General features: G+C 33.0%; 1 protein-coding gene across 2 annotated transcripts in view; it reads left to right on the top strand.

Annotated features, from left to right (window-relative positions):
- LOC106472993 (calcitonin gene-related peptide type 1 receptor-like) overlaps positions 1-20,421 on the top strand; it is a 148,822-nt gene that overhangs the window by 63,726 nt on the left and 64,675 nt on the right. For both annotated transcript variants that reach the window (XM_022379483.1, XM_022379446.1), the window contains exon 3: positions 8,608-8,725. In XM_022379483.1, coding sequence (XP_022235191.1) covers positions 8,608-8,725 — 118 coding nt within the window. The remainder of the gene's footprint in view (positions 1-8,607; positions 8,726-20,421) is intronic.

The raw sequence follows: 20,421 nt of genomic DNA, 5'->3' as shown, positions 1-20,421 counted from the left end.
TTATAAAAAAGTAGATTTAACTGGCCGAAATAAACACATAACGTAATTGCAGTTTCCATTAATTAACGCTTTAGATGACATAATGCCATAGCACTATGCTATAGGAAAACAGCTGTTAACGAAATTAAATAATAAAAAAAACTAAAAACAATAAACACGACAACAATGAATAGGAAATAAAATAAAATTATAGACAAAAACTGTATATAAAACTAAAGAAGCAATTGAAGATAAAATAAGATAAAAGACAAAAAAAAGAAATAGGGTACGACATAAATGGATTTGTAAACTCATTTTGGAAATTTTACAAAATAAAATCCAAACTAGTAAGAGTGAAGTTGCAGAAGAATTCAAAATAAAATTTAAACACATTACAGGATAGTTAACTAAAAACACTTAATTCAAACTAGAATTGAGTATAAAACAAAATATACTTGAGAATTAAACACAATGGCAACCAGAATACAACACAAAATTAAATAATTCAGAATAGATAAAACTAAATTAAATGTAGTATAAGCTAAATAAATACAAATTTGATCATAAATTACAAAAAATACAATAACAAAATTAGAGTTTGCGATAATGTGAACAGGGTGTGACTAAATGATTCTTTGTCAGGCATCAGATCGAAGCGTTTCAGGTTTTAAGGTGTGATACTAATGAACATGGTCCAAAATTTCACGCGCTATAAACGTGACAGCCAATTAAGTTATTTGGTTCAAAGAGCTGAACAAAGTCTTTGTGGTGGTGGATGATCTGGCTAGTAGCTTTTCCTCTGATTAGTATCTTAAAACGAGGGCGGATATACCTGAGCCCAAACAGTCTACAACTTGATCGTTTAGCCCATCTGTATAAAAGATGTCGTTCAGGTTGAACATTTCAATTCCAGGATAATGAATTACAAAAAATGGATAATAATTCACAAGCACACATTAATATAGGTAACATATTAATCTAAAATTAGAGCTTAAAATAAGTTAGCATTCAATCTAAGACTTCATAGATAACGAAATCAAACAGAAAATATCCACAACTGACATCACATCAGACTCTGAATTATACTCAAAATGAATTTGTTTGTAGTTAATCACAAAGCTACACAATGGGCTATCTGTGCTGTGCCCACCACGGGTGCAACCGGTTTTTTAGCGTTAAAAGTCCGAAGACTTACCCCTGTCCCATTGGTGGGGAGGGGGCTGAAAATAGGAAAAAACGATAGAAAAAACAACAAAAAATAATGATTATACTCAAAATAGTGTGGTACAGAAATAAACGTAAAATATCAAATAAATAAGGCCTGGATGTTATCAGGAGGATCGATAGGATTAAGATCTCTAATTTTTTAGTGCTTTGTTTTGAAGATAAATGACAAAAGAACACAAGTTGAAGATTTAGAAAAGACAGGCTAGAATTCAGATAAGATTATTTCACTTTTGTAATAGAGCGATTGATTTATGGAATAAGCCATCATCAGGAGTAGTAGACTACAGCACTTTACAATAATTTAAGAGGAAATTTGATGATTTTCTGAAAAGTAAAAGACAAGTTGACTACCCCATCACTGGTCCTTTTTCATTATGGGAGTTTTGCCATAAGATCTAGACTCCATCCACTTAGTGGCCATGAACTGACAACAGAGCTGAAATACAGGTATTTCCAGCTGGCAGATGGAGGTTTATGCAATAATGGGGTCAGCTTAGAATTTAAAGGCAATGTCAGAGACGTAGATTGTATTTGAATATACCTCATCTTCCTTCTCATCTTCTTCACGTCCATTTTTAAAGATGAAATACTTCCTTTGATTTGGGGACGATGATATTGTGTTGAATATAAAAAGTCAATTCACTCTATGTTGTCCGGTGATCAGAGACAGCCTTCCACCACTAGACGGTGCACTGGTGCATGTTACATATTCCATCTCCATTGTATGCAATAGCAGGGATTAGAGCCAATAGAGGTTCTAGGGGCAATTACATGTCCTGTGGTCAAGGCAACTAGTATTGTGTAATTTCTCTGAGTTATGTTTCCAAGTATGTCTTTAGAGTTTTTCACCACTGAAACAAAGACCTTAAACCCCGAAGGTTTGGATTGGCCCTAAATAATATCTAGTTTTGGCTTCTTGTACTGCTCTTCCATTGGTTTATGTAGCAGCTTTCCAGGTCTTGGTTCTTATAGTCTAACATCAAGAAATACTCCATGTTTGTAAATAATTAAACAGATCACTGAGTTATAAATCAACACAATCACTGCTCAATAATCATGTGTTTTTCTAACAAAACTCTGAATTGTAAACTCCAAGTCAATGTAGTCTCTGACAGCTCAGGACTTCAGGTAACAATTTAAAATTGCATGACGCATTCAATCGGGCCATAACTCAACTTTTCATTTTATGCCCCAGTGTATATTCAATGTAACTAATCTTACATTTGTATACCAGAAATGTACTTGAATAGATATTTGCTAAGAAAATGAAACCTAATTAATTAATTAAAATTAATTACATAGAAGAAGATGTAATTTTTATCTTAGAATATTAAGATTGCGATACTCTTTATATACAGAACATTGGACTCAACCTACTATCTAAAATGGGTAAAAATGGACAAGCTCCATCGCTTACTTATCAACTCTTTAAAGGTACAGAACACTGTGAAAATAAAACTGTAAATATGATTAGTTATGAAGATAATATCGATAAACGTAAAATAAAGCAGACTATTTTATAAATTGGGACGATTCTTCAGTAAATAAAATGAAAACGGTTGTTCTACATAATGGCTGGAGACGGCTTGAATGGGTAATATTAAACTTACATTAAAGTTTTTCTTCATTACCCATTCAAGCCGTCTCCAGCCATTATTAGTCTCAAAGTGGGTTCCTCGTAATCGAATTTGAATTCATCACGGTTGTTCTACATGTATTTAATGGCCAGAGTTTTGTATACAACGTCACAGAGAAGTCAATTTAAGCGTTTTGTATTTTTTTGTAATGCTTCAGATCATATCACGTTATTTGTGCTGAAATTTTATTGCCGTGTATTTTAGTTTTTAATCCGTTCTTAGTTGGTGTTTTTTTTATACATGCGGTGTTGGTTTTGAGCGCAGAGCTACAAAGCGGGCCATATTCGCTCACCAAACATGCTCGCCCTTTCAGCCGTGGGGGCGTTATAATGTGACGGTCAATCCCGCTATCCGTTGGTAAAAGAGTAGCCCAAGAGTTGGCGGTGGGTGGGGATGACTAGCTTCCTTCCCTCTAGTCTTACACTGCTAAATTAGGGACGGCCAGCGCAGATAGCCCTCGTATAGCGAGCCCCTAGTCCTAGTGTAGAATGCCCCCTTACGCTTATAACAATTTCGAATATTAGTTTTTAGTTGTCCATAACTCATCATTCAATGCTTATTTTCTCAACAATTACAAAGTAGACTTTAACCAACTTAAAGGCCAAACAGTACAGAAAGTTTGATACCATATTAAACATAAACCTTGATCCCGTCAAACTTATCTCTTCGATTGTTTACTTCGAGCCCGAATCGGGCTTGTGGCTGAAACGACAAAAAAACAAAACACATGAATCTTATTAAAGATCGTGACAGTGGTCAAGTTATTTGTTTGAATACCTTTCTCTTTTAATCTTACCAATTTTAAACAAGATCTTCATATTTAATATTTTCCCTGACTTTCTAATTTGTAGCAGAATCTTAATCACGGGCGAATAACTTAGAATTATAGTTAAACTTGATCAATAACAGTGGGCTATTTGAGCTGTGCCCACTATCAGTATCGAAATCCTAACAGTGTTGAGCCTAACATTAGCGTGACAAATATAAATTGGCGCACGTAACGCCATCCTTTGTCGGATTTGACGCAACAAAGACAGAAGTTATATATATATTTTTAACCATCTCTCAAATAGATTGCTATTAATTTGATATTTGCGTAAGCTTGAACAACTGAATAAATACTATAATGCATGCTTGTTTATTGAGTTTCGACCAAAGCTTCACGAGGGATATTTGCGTTACCTGTCCATAATTTTGAAGTGGCAAACTAGAGGGAAGGCAGATAGTCTACACCACCCACCGCCAACCTTTGGGCTACTCTCTTACCAACGAATAGTGGGATTAACCGTCACATTTAACGCCTCTACAGCTGAAAGAGCGAGCCCATTCAGTGACCCCCAGTTTGCGAGTCGAGCGCTCTAACCACCGGGCAATACAAGGCTCTCACTATAATGGAATAAGTTCTTGCTTAATACATTATACTTTGAACATGCGGTAAGAACAAATAAGTAGAAAAAGCTTTCAAGTACTAGTAGCTACAGATGATGAGGAACAAGTTTTTTCAACTAGCCTCTTTTGGGTTTTTTTACGTTATTATGTGTAGTAATTATTCAGTTAAGCATAGCCAGTTTGGTTTTTTTTGTGTGTGTATATTTTAGAGTATCCTTACTTTTATTGCCAAAACCATAGGTTTTCTTTGAAATCTTTTCTATTCATTATTTAAGTGTTCGATTTCACGGATTAGCTTTAGCCTATAAGCTTCTAATAAAAGCTGTTAAGGCAAAGCGTTGGTTCTCATGATGCTTTAATATGCAGATGAGAAACAACAGAAAAGACTGCTTCCTATTGTTTGTATGAACAGGTTTGGAACGAAATATAATCACAAAATGTGTTGTTCTAGCTGTTAAGAGTGGTAGAGATAGTATCATGATGAGAAGTTTTATCTGGTTAAGGTTTGGTCTACTGAAAGCTATACCGTTTTTTAAATGCTGCACTGTCTGAATTGAGAGTATGTATATGAAAGATGTTCTTAATAGCATTTAAAGTTTTAAACAAGGGCTCTTTGCACTTAGCCATTCCTAACTTTGAATTGATAGACTAGTAGGAAATCAGTTAGTCAACAGCAACAAATCCCTATTCTTGGACTACTTTTTTCTAAGCAAGTAGTCTGATTTGATCGTCACTTCTTTATTACATCCACAGCGGAAAATAAAAGACATATTGTTACAATAAAGGTATACAAATTCGCACTTTTGGTAGAAGTGAAAGGAGTACACATATTTAAGCGTGATAATATATTGGTCAAAATGCTCCTCTAGCATTGGTGTTATATACCACAATATTATGTGTCTTTGTTTCGAAAAATACAAAAGCAATAGGTAGGAAGATTAAAGTTTAGAAAACACAAGCAAACTATTCTAATACTATCATTAAACTCCCACATTCTTTGGAAGTTATATTTATATATATATATGGGGAGGGGGTATATTGTAATGGGTATTTGTGATATTTAGTCTTCTGTACACCCACACATGTTTATACGTTTCTTTTATAACATCCCCAAATACCAATTTTAGGCAAGCCTGCTATGTTTTCTTTTTCTTCAAAGGTCAGAGTTGCATTTTCCTTTAGTTGAACCATTTAATTCATGTTCTTATGTTTCAACATTTTTGTGGAGATCGGTGGAATATTCTGGCCTTTTTTTTTTTTCTCAAGGAAGATGGCACTAAGCATGTTTTCCTTGTTCACAAGTCCATTTTATCTCTGGTAATTAGATACGTGTTTGCCTTAGCAAATCCAATCACATTAGCCCTTTTATACGATTATCTTTGTAACTGAACTAATAATTTTAACTATTTCATATGTTTGACAGAGGGTTTAACTAAGAAAAAATTCTAATCTCTATTTTTTCATTTCCATAGACATTTGTCAATATCGTTAACTTACATTATTTTACTTAAGGATCGATATGCATTTGTGAGTCTAAAAACACTGTTGTTCTATAGGCCACTTTATGAGATATTAAAATACATGTGCAAAAATTATGATTCAGCTATTAGGTTTGTTGTTGAATAAAAATATATTAAAATGTGATTTTCTGTTGCCGAATAGGCTCTTTTCAAAATGCATTTATGATTTACGGATCTTACAGCATAAGATTATTTTAGCACAAGGCGATATTTTATTTCGTTGCATGTTATCTGTTTTAATTTCCAGTCTGAAATAGGTGTTTCTTAGATTCATGCTTTATAAAACTATGCACTAAGTTATGTAATTATATCTTTACCCAGTGGATCTCAATTGTTTTTCAAGGTCATTTTTTCTGATCGATCTCATAGAGAATACGTTTTTTCGATTAAAAACATATAAATATGTTAGTGACTAAAATTATAGTTTGAAATTGAAACTATTCTATAAATTTAAAAACATCCAAGAATCTATTGTTTTGCTGAAAATTATTTTAAAACTTCTGATATAATTATATCTCTTTGCACTAAAGAATCTACCTTGCAAACGTATATGACAAAACAACACAATAAATAACTTGAGCACTTCGAGAAGTGAGGCCTTCGCCCTCAAAAACAAACAAAACAAAGTATTTCTTTACTGAACTACATTTCTTCCCAACGTAAACGATTTTGATTTTTTTTTTTTTTGCCCCTCAGTGGCACAGCGGTATGTCTGCGGACTTACAACATTAGAAACCGAGTTTCGATACCCTTGGTGGGCAGAGCACAAATAGCCCATTGTGTAACTTTGTGCTTAACTTCAAAACAACAACAACCCAACAGAGACATTTTATCGTAATATGACGTCACATGTAACTACGACTGGGACAGACGAGACGAGGCGATTGGCTCGTTTGAAATTTTGCTTAGCATACCCTTAGGACTTTTATGTTGAGTCTTTTTCGTGAACAAGATGGAATCCAAAATAGCCGCGACACTTTAAATTCTTTTAGACAGGATTAGAGTAAATTAATCTATGAGACCTTAGGTGTGGATAAAAACATCAATTGAAATGGTTTGACCTTCTGAGTTCAAAACCATATGATTTCTTTTTAGGCACATTATGCTACTTTATCAAGAGTAAAAAACAAAAATGATGATTTTTGGCACCAGTGTTACCTAAACTAATTAGCTGAAATATCTAATTAATTGTTTTTAAACAATATCGTTAACTTATTTCAGAAATTCTAACAGTATTTCGGAGCTAGAAAGCTAGGAGTGACTATATATGCTACTTTAAAACGACTTGAGTTTGAATCTACTTACGATCTTATAGGAAATCAAATTTTTATGTACAAACCTGTTCTGTTCTCCTCGTTTATGGAGCTTATATTTAGTTGAAACACTTAGTTAAACAATTTTACAAGCGATTATTACGTCAGGAAGGATTCTTTTAGAATTTGCACATCGATACACTTCTGCCTAAAATAACACATAATGCTTTTTACATTTGCAGTGGGCTTGTGCATTCTATATACTACATTCGTTTTTACAAGAATTCATATTATGTTCAAGGTGCACTTAACTTTCCTGTCAACAACAACTGGTTTAAACTACATACTACTATGACTTACATGATGTTAAGAAAACAAGTGGGTTCAAAAAATTAAAACAAAAATATGAAACCATATAGCCCGAGCTTTCGAAAGTGGACCCTCCTTCATGAATTTACATGATGAAGAAAGGTCCACTTTTGGAAAGCACTCGGGTTATCGGGTTTCGTACTTTTGTCTCTAATTTACAACGTATATTCTACAACAAGCCGACCGTAACACAATATCAATTCTTTTTCCAATTTAGTGCCAGAAAAACTTGCTAAAATTATTTTTTGAGTGATGTATAGTTCATCTGGCTACTCTGATGACGTAAGTTTTTGAGAATCATGAAATAATATTTAATTTTTTCCAATTATGTTGTTCATTCATATGCCATGCAATAATGACAAAATAATCTCTAATCAACAGAAGATCAAAATATAAAAAGCCTGAGATGGTTGCCTTGCACATTTAATTTCGTTATTTTCAGAAATTATTCTATCTATTTTTCAACTAAAACAATATGCTATTTGTTTCTTCGATTGTATGCACTTCGGTTTTAATGCTTTTAACTCTTTAGATTAGAGAAAAGTATAGACGTCAATTCAATTAATGATATTAAAGATTTGACAACAAGGACAGTTTAGCGATATGTCAAGCAAGCGTTATAAAATAATTTAAAAAATCTCCTAAAATTGTACTTTTCCGTGTAACTGTAGAATAATTTTGTGATTTACAGTATTTTGATAATGAACGTATTTTATGTTTTGTCTCAAAAGTAAAATTTTCTTAAGCTTGATGTTGTTTTCTTAGTGAAAAGTTACAAAATAGGTTATCGGCACTTTGTCCACACGCAGGGAATCGAATCCCGGATTTTAGCGTTGTAAGTTTGTAAGCTTATTACTGACCCAACGGAGGACAAATGGTTTGAAATATGTAACATTAATGATTTTTTTTATATTTTTAGCAATAAAATAAACATTACCCAAGAAGATAGTTATAAACATAATTTATTATAAGCATTGATTTATCATAAGCATTTTGTTGATAAATATTGTTTTAAAGTATGTTTGGTTTTAACTAAATTCTCAGCTAGTACACATTTTTTTAAATAAACAAGCTATATAATTGAAAGCTTCATAAGGGAATATATGTCTGTAGAAAGTACCAAATTGACCGATATAAACTAAAGGTTATAATATCATACTTTTATGTTTTATTTTTCTGTTTGTGTTGGTTAGTTCATATACAGTCAAGCGATTTCGTTGACTTTTCTTGAAGGTTCATCTTAGCGATTCATCGTCGAGACTGGAGGCTGATGAAGTTGATAAAGTCTTACTTAGGCACCAGTTGAAAGCTTACTGGATGTGTCGTTTGAATGTCACACAATATGCTAAAGGTTAGTGAAACATTAAATTACTTATAACGTTTGCAGATAATTTTTATCTTTTTCTCGGTATAACTTAAGTTAATGCTGAGTTTCAATAAAAAGTTGCAAGTAGTCTATAAAATAAAAGAGGTAAAAACCGATGAGTAAACACTATATTGTTAAAAGTAGGTGGTAAATTAAACGAACACAAAACTTGGAGTTAAGCATCAATTTCAACATATCAAAATATATAAAAAGTACGGAACTTTACTGGAACTTATTTTGCAGTAGCACCTGCAAAGTGATGCGTTTGTACAAAGGCTTTTTGCTCTCATCAATGAAGTTCGCTAGCTCAAATATTTCTGAGCCCGGCATGGCCGGGTGGTTAGGGCGCTCGATTCGCAATCTGAGGGTCGGGGGTTAGAATTCCCGTCACACCAAACATGCTCGCCCTTTCAGCCGTGGGGGCGTTATTATGTGACGGTCAATCCCACTATTTGTTGGTAAAAGAGTAGCCCAAGAGTTGGCGGTGGGTGGTGATGAGTAGCTGCCTTCTCTCTAGTCTTATACTGCTAAATTAGGAACGGCTAACGCAGATAGCCTTCGTGTAGCTTTGCGCGAAATTCAAAACAAACAAACAAATATTTCTAATAAGCACTAAACACAGTACTTAATATCCTTTATGTTCTAAACCATAACTGATTTCCTCAAACAATGTTAAAAACTGCGCTTTATAACGGAAGGATCAGCAGGACAAATCACAACTGAGTTTTAAGAAAATAAACTAGAGGGAGTGAACATGATATATAATACAAAGTGAGGACAATCTTTATTAATCTCAAAGGAACAAAACACAGAATGCACACTTGTTTTGGACGGTTGACTTCTACTAGACTTGTGAATTGATCAATGATTATTCTTCTCTACACATACTTTTCCATCAGTCAATTCACTTAAGATCCGATGTAAACTGTTAGGGCGCTTAACTCGCAATCTGAGGGTAGCGGGTTCGAATTCTTGTCCCACCAAACATACTCGCCCTTTCACCTGTGGCGACGTTATAATATGACGGTCAGTCCCACTATTCGTTGGTAAAAGAGTAGCCCAAGAGTTGGCGGAGGGTGCTGATGACTAGCTGTCTTCCCTCTACTCTTTCACTGTTAAATTAGGGACGGCTAGCACAGATAGCCCTCGTGTAGCTTTGCGCGAAATTAAAAAAACAAACAAGTAGACTGTTTTAAATCTAGTATTTCTTTCTTAGTGGAAAACGTCGGATTTACTAATAGCAACTAGTGCTTTTTATATGACTGATCATTCTCATTCAACACAATAGAAGCCGTAACCTATAGATATCATCTTCTTCACAACTGAAGGACATTGCTCTCAGTTTGACCATCTTGCACAACGTGCAGCATTACAACAATATCCAGCAGTCGAAAACAACTAAGGAGCAAAGGTAGCTAGAACGAAGTCAAGTTATCAGTTTTGTGGATCGTGTATCATGTAAAAACTGCTTAGTTTTAGAATAAACGCATTTTTTTAAAATGTCTACATTAAAATAGGAAGTTAGGAGATGCCAATTTGCCTCAGTACACATAGACGAATTTTTCATGGGGGCCGCGGGTGACATGTCTTCCGCACTTTTAAACCTTTTCGGAATGACTCATTTTTGGGTCCACATAAAGAATCTGGGCTAACTCTTGTGAAAGGTGTAAAAAAACATTGTTAAAAATATGACACAAGAGAAAGTGAAATAACTTGATCTGTCAGGTTCAAATAAATTAATTTATGAGGTGTAGCAGGAAGTGTAAATGAAGACACGGGAAATGCAAATAAGTAAATTAAGTATGCAACAATTCATGGAGAAATTTATAAAAGCAAGAATACCAAGTATCATCATAATGACCACACGAGTGCAAAAATATTATAGGTAAAAATTATGTTGGTGGGAGGTGGATACAAATACTGTATCTTCCTGTCAATGTTTCTTCATAGAATGTTCATGTTATCTCCTATCTTTGTATTTTTATAGCTATAATAGATGGTGATAAAAATATAGACTTTGTATCAAAGGTCATACCAACTTTACATCTCATTCTAATTATCTCTGTAATCACATTGATGTATATTTCAGACAATGTATTAATTCATGTTAAACCATTTTCTACGTATACATATAAAATAATGAGTTGCAATAAAGATGTATAGATTGTATTATTGCATTGTGCAAAAACTTCGAAATTATTTTGCTTATTTTAGCGCATCGATACACTATAAACTATTTATCTGCGCTCTGTCCACCACAGAGAATCGATCGTCGGATTTTAGCAAAAGTAAGTCCGTCTACTTACCGCTGACCCACTGGGAGATTTTGTAGACCACTTTGTTACAATTGTGCTATACTTGTACTTCACTTTCCCTTCTACTTTATTAAGTTTGTACTTTTTTATAACGAACCTACTTATATTAATAAACGTGACAAATTGTTAATTATTACAACAATCAACAACACATAGATTTAGAAATAAGCTTTGTTTCTCACTGGCAGCATAATACTGTTTCCTTCACCTTCTTCTCGGTTTATTTGGTCGCTCTCATATATCCCGCTCTTTTCTTTCTTCTGTTAAACTCCTGTCTTTTATTTTGCTTTCTTAAAAACCACGCTGGGCGTATTCTATTTCTTTCTAGTCTTGTACACCTCTTTTGATTATAATGTTTCATAATCATAGTGGGTGTTGTTGTCTCCATACCGCTGCAGAAGAAAAGCGGCTGCTCCCTCTAATAATTTCCTTAACGACTGACCTAAAATGCTGTAATCTCTAATCCTTTAGGGGCTGAGTAAAAGCTGGTCACTTTCTCCCCTCTATTAACTCCAAACGAGGATCCTTACACCTAACTTCATAATAGGAAACTTGAAATTGTAAAACTCTTTTAGCATAACTATTATATTATTAGAGGAAAATGCAATACAGTTGAGATTACTTTATTAATTAATACATATGTATATATAAAGTGTTACGTACTCTTCTAATTCTTGAAAATCCCAAAAAACGTCATAAGTCTAATACTATTGTCTTATGACAAGAATAATCGTAATCAGTTTTCGTCAGCTTGTAAAGGGCGTACATACGATAAAAACTGTTGTTGTATTAAATGGCTTATATAAGTAGTGTTCTGACCACTGCTGCATTTGTTGTATCCCAGCTTGCCTGATTGTTTGCTTGTTTATAATTAAGTACAAAGCTACAGAATGAAATATCTGTGCTATGTCCACCATGGGTGTCGAAACCCGGTTTCTAGCATTGTAAATCCGCAAACACACCGCTGTGCCACTGGAGGTAGCCGGCCTAAAGAGCTCTGGATTGAGCGTAACTCGTTGTCGGCAATGGATATGCCAAAAACAGTGTGATTGGAATACTATTATCATAAACTTTACTATTTCTTCAAAATCGCTAAGAGACTAGATTAAGAATCTAGTGTTTAAACATGTAATAAGCGTAATACTAATGTCTTATAATAACTATAATTGTAATCACTCTTCGCCGGTTTATATAAGGTGTACATACCATAACTTATACAGCTGAGCTAAGTGGCCAGGTCAGAGCCATATCTAATTTACAACTTAGAAAATTTATTTGTTGAATTTCACCTAAAGTTAAATAAGGCTATCCCCATTAGCTGTCCCTAAGTTTGAAGTAATAGACTAGAGAAGCGTTTCTTATAACGCACCCATGATCCCAAGGTGATATTTTAGCGTTAATGGCACATGAACCAGCACAGTAATTATTGGGCCGTAATCGGCCCTGACCTAGAAGGAGGACAATCAGTCAGTGGCATCCAATGTCTTGCAGATACCTTTAGCCGAATAATAAAATTGATAGACTTCATTAACTCCTCCTCAGCTGAATACGCGGAGCGTGTTCAGAGGCATAATACGGCTAGAAACTTAAACCTTCCGGTTGACAGCCCTGTACGCTAACCACTAGACCTTGCCCTTGCCTAAATACTTGCACACAAATCCTTATAGTTTGACAACCCATTTTGTTTACACGTGTGTTTGTAACATTCCATTTGTAACGAAATTTAAGCAACTCCATATCATTTACTGTTCATGTTTCGTCAGTGAATACATTCAACTATGAGTGCATCGCATTGTCTAACATTATTTGCAAAATATTATGTTTTCTTAGCTTCCTTGTTTACAATCTTTATAGAATATATATATTTATTATTACGTAGCACATTTATCTATTTATTTCATTTCATATTATTCAAAATGTGATCATAAATATTTCTAGATTTTCGTGACTTCTTCGTATTTCGAAACCTTGTTCTTGTGGCCGAATAAGATAACTGTCACTCATCACTTTTAGTTTGTTTGTTTGTTGAATTTCACGTAAAGCTACTTGTGGGTTTTTGTGCTACTCTTTACTAACAAATAGTAGGAGTGACTTCACATTATAACGCCCCCACAGCTGAAAGGGCCAACATGTTTAGTAATGCGATTCGAACCCGCAACCTGTAGATTGCGAGTCGAGCGCCCTTACCACACAGATTTCAGAATTTTATCTTCATAAATCATAAAATTATTACTCACTTTTCATCCACATTTCTGAAAACATTCTTTTGATTGTGTGTTATAGAAAAATCATTTCTTCGTTTTTGAGTTGATTTACTTATTCTATCGCTGAAGAGGATTGTAAACACTGTGATAAATTTTGATTATTTTTGTTTTCTGCAATATCTGAAAGAATTCTGACTATAAAGATGATGCATTATGTGAGTGTCTGTTTGTGTGTGGTGTGTTAACATCCATTACACAGAGTTGTCTGGCTCGATTACCGTAATTTTTTGTATGCTAACTGAAACCTGTATATCGGTGTACACAGGCTATTTTGTTTTACGATTTTTGCCAGAGAAAGGGGATAAAAACTGGCCCTGAAAAAGATCACATTTCTAGATTATCATAGACTTTTGACTTTGGATTTAAAAACACAAGTACTTAATAAACTAGATGTACTTTAGCAGGGTTTTCGAAAGAGTTTTGTTTAAAAAATAAATAAAACCAAAATTAAGAGTAAAAAATATTTTTTATTTATTTCTGTCATGCTGCGTTGTAGCCTACAGAATACATAATTCTTCTCGTGATTCATGCCATGCGCATGCTTTACTAACATTACGACAGTACAAATTGCAACATTAAGCGTCCCTTATGTGACGTCATTTTAGTGTCTATTGACTGACTGGCAAACAACACACTACTGTATAGCGGTGCGAATGGTTAGTAGGTGACTCCTCCAGGTAGCCTTCGACCCTCTTTCGATTAATACCTTCTACAAAACAAGGTATGCAATTAGCATCTAATAAGGTCAAAAGAAAGAAGGAAGGGAGACATTAACTAATACTTCTTTTATGCAATTTTTACTTCCTTAACAGGTACCCTTGGTTAATTATTACAAAAGTAACGTGAGTTAATAAATTTAATATAGGTCACCTTTATTCCGCACCTAGTAATTTTGTATTCAGCTTTAAAATACTTTAACAAATGTAGCTTCCAATTTCAAGTTTCGAAATACTGTAATTTTGGATTCTTACAAATTGTCTTGCATTGCTCACCTTGAATAAGATTTAGTTCTCCCTGACTGGTCAAATGTATTTTTCAAATTCCACGTATAAGCTTTGTGTGTTTTAAGTATGCCCATATTATACGGCTGATTTTTAAAACCACATCTACTTGGCAGGTTTTTGTTTTTTTATCCTTGCTCAAAAGGTTCTATCAGCTTCACGTTCTTTAATTTTTAGCATATTTTGAATTACTTTAAAATATTAAGCCTGCTAGGTGGATCTCATATCTTGAAATGTTCTCTCTTGTGCAGTTAAAGAAATCCTTAACAGTCTTATAAGCTTCTTCATTAACTTCACTTTATTTTCTTTGGTTGGGCTAACTCTTCAAGGAGAACAGGTGTACTTTGGATCATTCATTCACTATTCCGTATACTCGAGATAAGAGCTTGTGTTTTAGTAGTGTTTCAGCATTTAGAATTTGATATATTAAAAGGGCGAAAACTAATTCAATCATTCAGTCAACTCCTCGCGAAAATATTTTGCATTTTGTGCAATATTTTTCGAATTCCATAATGTTTCTTCTCTGCTCACGTTTTTTTTATGCATTATAAATCTAAAAATGGGATTGTACTATTTCATTTATTCCATTGCATTTGCTTTATCGTGACATGCTTTGTAAAGGAATAGTTGAAAATATAGTGATATTTCAAAACATTTCATTTAAAAATAGCATAACCTTATCAATATTGTACAAACCAAAGTTGTTTGATAAAATGAAAAAAAAAATTCTAAGATACTTATCTTAGGTTTCTTGCCTGATTAGTCATTTATCCATTGAACTGAAAGTGTACTGATGTTATTATTATTATAGCTTTAGCTACAGATTTAGTGTTTCAAATGCGGTAGAGTATATTTTGTGAATAGCTTCTGCAATTTCACACTTTTATATAATGCTATTCCTACATTTGTTTTCTATTTTAACTGTGTTTAAAAAAAAGAGATATTTAATTAATTCTACAAGTTTTATAAAGATCTAGTAAGAGAAATGGTTAAAACCGCTATTATAAGATTTACTAGACTTTTATGCATGAATATTTACTACACAAAATACCACACAAAAACTGATAATAGTTTCGAGTATGTTTTTCTGAATTTCACTTTAAGCGGGATTTAGTTGTATTAATATACGCATTTTTCAAAAAATCTTTATGTACATAGGATTAATAAAGAATGTTCTTCAAGGGAGTCACTAAGTTTTCTGGTCCTGTTTATTCATCACACGCACTTTTTTGGTAAATATTACTGTACAATAACATCCAGGGATCTTTTTCACTGGCAAGTCTAGTGATGCTTCAAGGATACAGCATTCCTAACGTTGACTTCAGAGTGTTCGTCATTTACGTGAGAAACACCTGTGCCATATTAAAAATGTAATTGTTCTTGCATGCAATGACATATCCTTTCAACCTGAAAAAAAATGTTTTTAATAGAAACATGTACATATGCAAATGAATATATTTGATTTTGATAATTCTCCAGTTAATGTGTCAATATTTTTTACTTTGATTGTTGTTTGGCTGAAATATATTTTTTCTCGAACTCATTTGAGATCGGAAAATTTAAATTTTTATCCATAATACATTTATTTGCCAGTCTTCTTTTATTCTGGGGTTCCATTTACTCTAAGGGAAATCATGGTACTTAAGAATACTAAAAATGTAGGTAGGAAAAAGACAATATCCAGATTATCTGTTTTTCTCCTGAAAGGATACTGTAACTCTCACTTTTTAAGCTATCAACCAGAGTTTCATCGATATATATATGCAGGATTTCATTTTACAAGTGCTCGATTATTATACAGGATGACTGATGTTAGAATATGTAATGTCTATAAAATCAACAGTTTGCTCTGTTAAGGATGATTATCAAAAGCTCGAAAGGACATTTTAGCCCTTAATTTACGAACTATCGATCAATTTTTTGGGGGAAAATGGCCAACCAATATTTTAAGAGAATTTCTCAACCTATCTAGCCAAGTACCAGAAGTTATCCAAAGCAGACATTTCTCAGTAAACATAATGTGCATATAATAGCTTCTCCATGTGCAATATGTGCAATAAAAGAGTTGTGTTTTCCTCAGCAAATAATGTGAATTGGGTTATAGTTAATCTGAGTGGGATAGTCTTGAATAGTAAAAGTATTTTATTGTGGAATATTGTAGTTAGCTTAGATTGATCTAAATGTGTACTAACATATACTCTAACAGCATACATATTAAAGCTGGGCAAATGAATTTTAGCTGAAAAGTTCGGCTGAGTTCTGCCAGTAATTATTTATCTTATGATGATGATAAAACGAGTTACGTTTAATGTCTCCAAGGCAGACTGTCTTCTGGTGAGGGGTAGTATGGAGATACATGTAATTACAAATATACATGTATGACTGAGTGTACGTGTAATGTGTTAAGCACGTGTATGAGCATTAAATAAAGTCATTTGTGAACATTTAAAAATATAAATGGAGCATTTGGATGAAAAAAAGGTTTTCGTGTGGATATTAAGACTTTTAGGAATGAATATACAGAGCACATAATTTTTCCATTAATGCTTGTGAGAGAACGTTTCAGTCTCGAAATTCAAATATTTGGCTAGCAGTGAATTCAATGGAAGAGCTAAAAGAGTGGCTAGGCTCACGCTAAACGTAGAAGAAAATACAGTTCGACCTGTTGTTTTTGTAAGGAGTAAAAAGCCAAATGTAAGGATCGTACATTTAATGTTATACATGGTTATGAGTGATTCATGCCGATTGAAGTATTATGAGAAGCTCATCGTGCGTTGTTTCAGTATAAGGTGTAGTTGAAGTGCATGAAAGTGTAAAGTGTAAGTGTATAAGAGAAGGCAAAAAGTAATACTTGAAGATTATTTCTTTGTAGCTGTTTTTTTAGTCGTCACAAACTTGTATCTGAAATGAGACTGATAAGAAACACGATATTTATAACTTTCCATGGTCAGAAGATCGAGTTTAACGTACGTGCAGTGGATGGTTTATTTCTTGTACTTATTTAGGAGCCAGAGTACACAGTCTTGCCCATCAATTCTGAACCTGGGTTATTTTGGTAGGACAACCAGACAGTATTCAAAGGAATTTGTCTGGGCTCAAGAATTGCTACGAACTGTTTTTATGTCAATGGTAAAATTGGATAACACAACTGAATGTAGGTTAAAGGTTAGACCCAATGAAGTCCGAGTGACTGGGACATCCATAGGTGAAAGAAGTATATTCTTTATAGGTGAGATTCATGCCTCGATATCTTAATCTACTCTTAACTTATGGTTAATACACACTCTATGACATGTCTCGACTCATTACGCAAAATTGTTAAGTTAAGCTTTTTAGTATGAAGTATAATAGTCTACTTATAGAGTAAAAATTATATTATAATCAGACGAGCTATATAGTTTAAGCAACATCATCAATTCATTTTGCTAGATTAATGACTTCGATTACCTCCGTGGGAAACTCCAGGTATCATCTTCTTTAATTATGCGCAGTTCAGCTTCATTACTTAGTTTCATATTCTTCCCGAAAAAAGTATAAATAAAAGCGAATGAACAAAACCAATAGTCATTTTGTGATATTTTCTACTATTTTCTAGCATTCATCACTCAAAACACTGCAAAACATTCTAGATATTTGAAATGGTTTTATGTTGGAAGTAATATATGAACTTTTTTTTTTTTTACTTTAAAACGTTTCTTTAATTAGTATAGACATAGAATGTTCTAACTCATAAACAAATGTCAGAGACTAAATAGAAATACTTTACTTTATGTACACAAATGAATCGTTATTATTTTTAAATACTCCTGCAAGGATCTGCATCTAAACAAGTGTCATACTTCGTTATTTAACATAGTCAATGACGAATAAGAAAAAACTTTCTTCATAGTGCATTGCATAGTTAAATAGTAAAGAAAAGAAAAAGGACATATCGATAATAAAGTTGATAAGGTTCGAGAGCCATTTTACGTTATTCTTGTCATTTTGGAAACCCCTGACTGACATTGAAGGACTGACAATTTTTGACAAATATCAAGCTAAGTACACATAAAAACCCTACTAGCTGAGAGGTTGTCAATAATTTCATACAGTCTGCTTTTATAAAATGCCTATCGTAAAACCAATGATTACAATAATGGCTATCAGATATCAGAAACATGATATACTGAAAAAAGGAACATTAGGACTCAAACTAGAATGTTTTTGAAAGTTCATGAAAAGTAAGAAACTCCTTACATAATGTGGACCTTAAAACGATATTCAATGGAGGATATTAGGAAATACAGACCATACACATTATAAAAGACAATTGTTGAATATAATGTTATGTCATCTGTATTTAAAACGTAGAGTTAGAGGTAAAGATAAAAAGTAAACTATAAAATTTATGAATTTAATTATTGATCAAAATAATGTGGGTTGTTTGTTTTTTCCTATAAATAGAGGAAAGAAATAAAATTTTAATGGAAAGTAGGGATAGTTGGTTATTCCTAGAATTGCTATAATAAGTATCCAAAACAAAATATATACTGTAATAAAAAGTACACAAACTTGGCAAACTTACACTCTGTTTCATTCAGTTATACCGAACATAATGCCAACAAAGTATGGATTGAAAATCGTTTTAAAATCTAACCAACTAGTATCAATGTTGTTATTCATTGAGAAGATGAGTTTTATCCATTTTGCAAACTATATTACCTGCGCTGGTAGTGCTTTCTGATTAAAAGTTGTTGAAGATTCATAATTTTTGTATCACTTACTTCCCAAAATCACCTTTAACTTGTATTTGTATGCACATTATTTATGTAATTGTACTTTTGATACTTAAAATACTGCACTGCCCAAGGAAGTGGTTAAGTTCAGTTCTAAAATGTAACCACAAAACTGTTTTTAACCAATTCTTTAATTTCATCTACATTAATGTTACTTGTGCTTTTATTTCTTTGACCGACTGTTCTCCCACTGTTTGTTACATCAAAAAAATGATCTTTTAATAATTTTGCAATTTCAGACACAGTAATATCTTGTCCAACTAATATTGTGCCAACAGATTTCCTATTTGTAAAACCTCTCAACAGTTTAACATGAAGTTTACTTTCTTTAACCATTTCAACAGAACAAGGTTTAGAATAGATTAGCATAATTTTGTGAATCTTTTTGGCTTGTAAACCACCATTTTTTTCAGTTTCGTTACAAAACAAAATTAATGATGGGCATATATTTTTCTGGATTCCCTGCATTGTGTGTTTTTCTTTTTTGTTTGTTTGTTTAATAGCCAAGTTGGACTAGCTGTTATGTTCACCACGGGGGACCCCTGCATTGTGAAATATCAAAATATTCCTCTGGTATGACATCAAAACTAATATTTTGATTTTTTTAACTTGACTTTTTGTGTTTATAATTTATTTTCTTAATCTCACCTCTCTATTATTAACTTTTTAAGCCTTCAGATGGATCGGTAGCATGATTCATTCAAATCCACTTTGATTCCACGTAAATACAGCCAAATCTAGACCGACTATGTCATTTTAGATATAGATAAGGAACCTGAATGCAGTTAAATGTGAAGTAAATATTATTATTCGTTATCTAAGAAACTTATTACATATTTATTTTATCTAGGTGGATATCAGGGCACGTGAGCATGGGCCTTCCTGGCTTTGGGGAATTTCCAGGCTGCCCGAACCGTATCGTACATCGTATCATAGATAGTTTATAAATAACAGCATTGTTTACACTTCCAGTTGCATTCAGGTTCAGTAATCTACATCTAAAACTATATATTCATTGTTTACACTTTCAGTTACATTCAGGTTCAGTAATCTACATCTAAAACTATATATTCATTGTTTACACTTTCAGTTGCATTCAGGTTCAGTAATCTACATCTAAAATTATATATTCATTGTTTACACTTTCAGTTACATTCAGGTTCAGTAATCTACATCTAAAATTATATATTCATTGTTTACACTTTCAGTTGCATTCAGGTTCAGTAATCTACATACTAAAATTATATATTCATTGTTTACACTTTCAGTTACATTCAGGTTCAGTAATCTACATCTAAAATTATATATTCATTGTTTACACTTTCA

This window comes from Limulus polyphemus, unplaced genomic scaffold, assembly GCF_000517525.1.
Source record: "Limulus polyphemus unplaced genomic scaffold, Limulus_polyphemus-2.1.2 Scaffold5, whole genome shotgun sequence".
NCBI lineage: Eukaryota > Metazoa > Arthropoda > Merostomata > Xiphosura > Limulidae > Limulus > Limulus polyphemus.
This window is presented reverse-complemented; position numbering and strand designations above follow the sequence as displayed.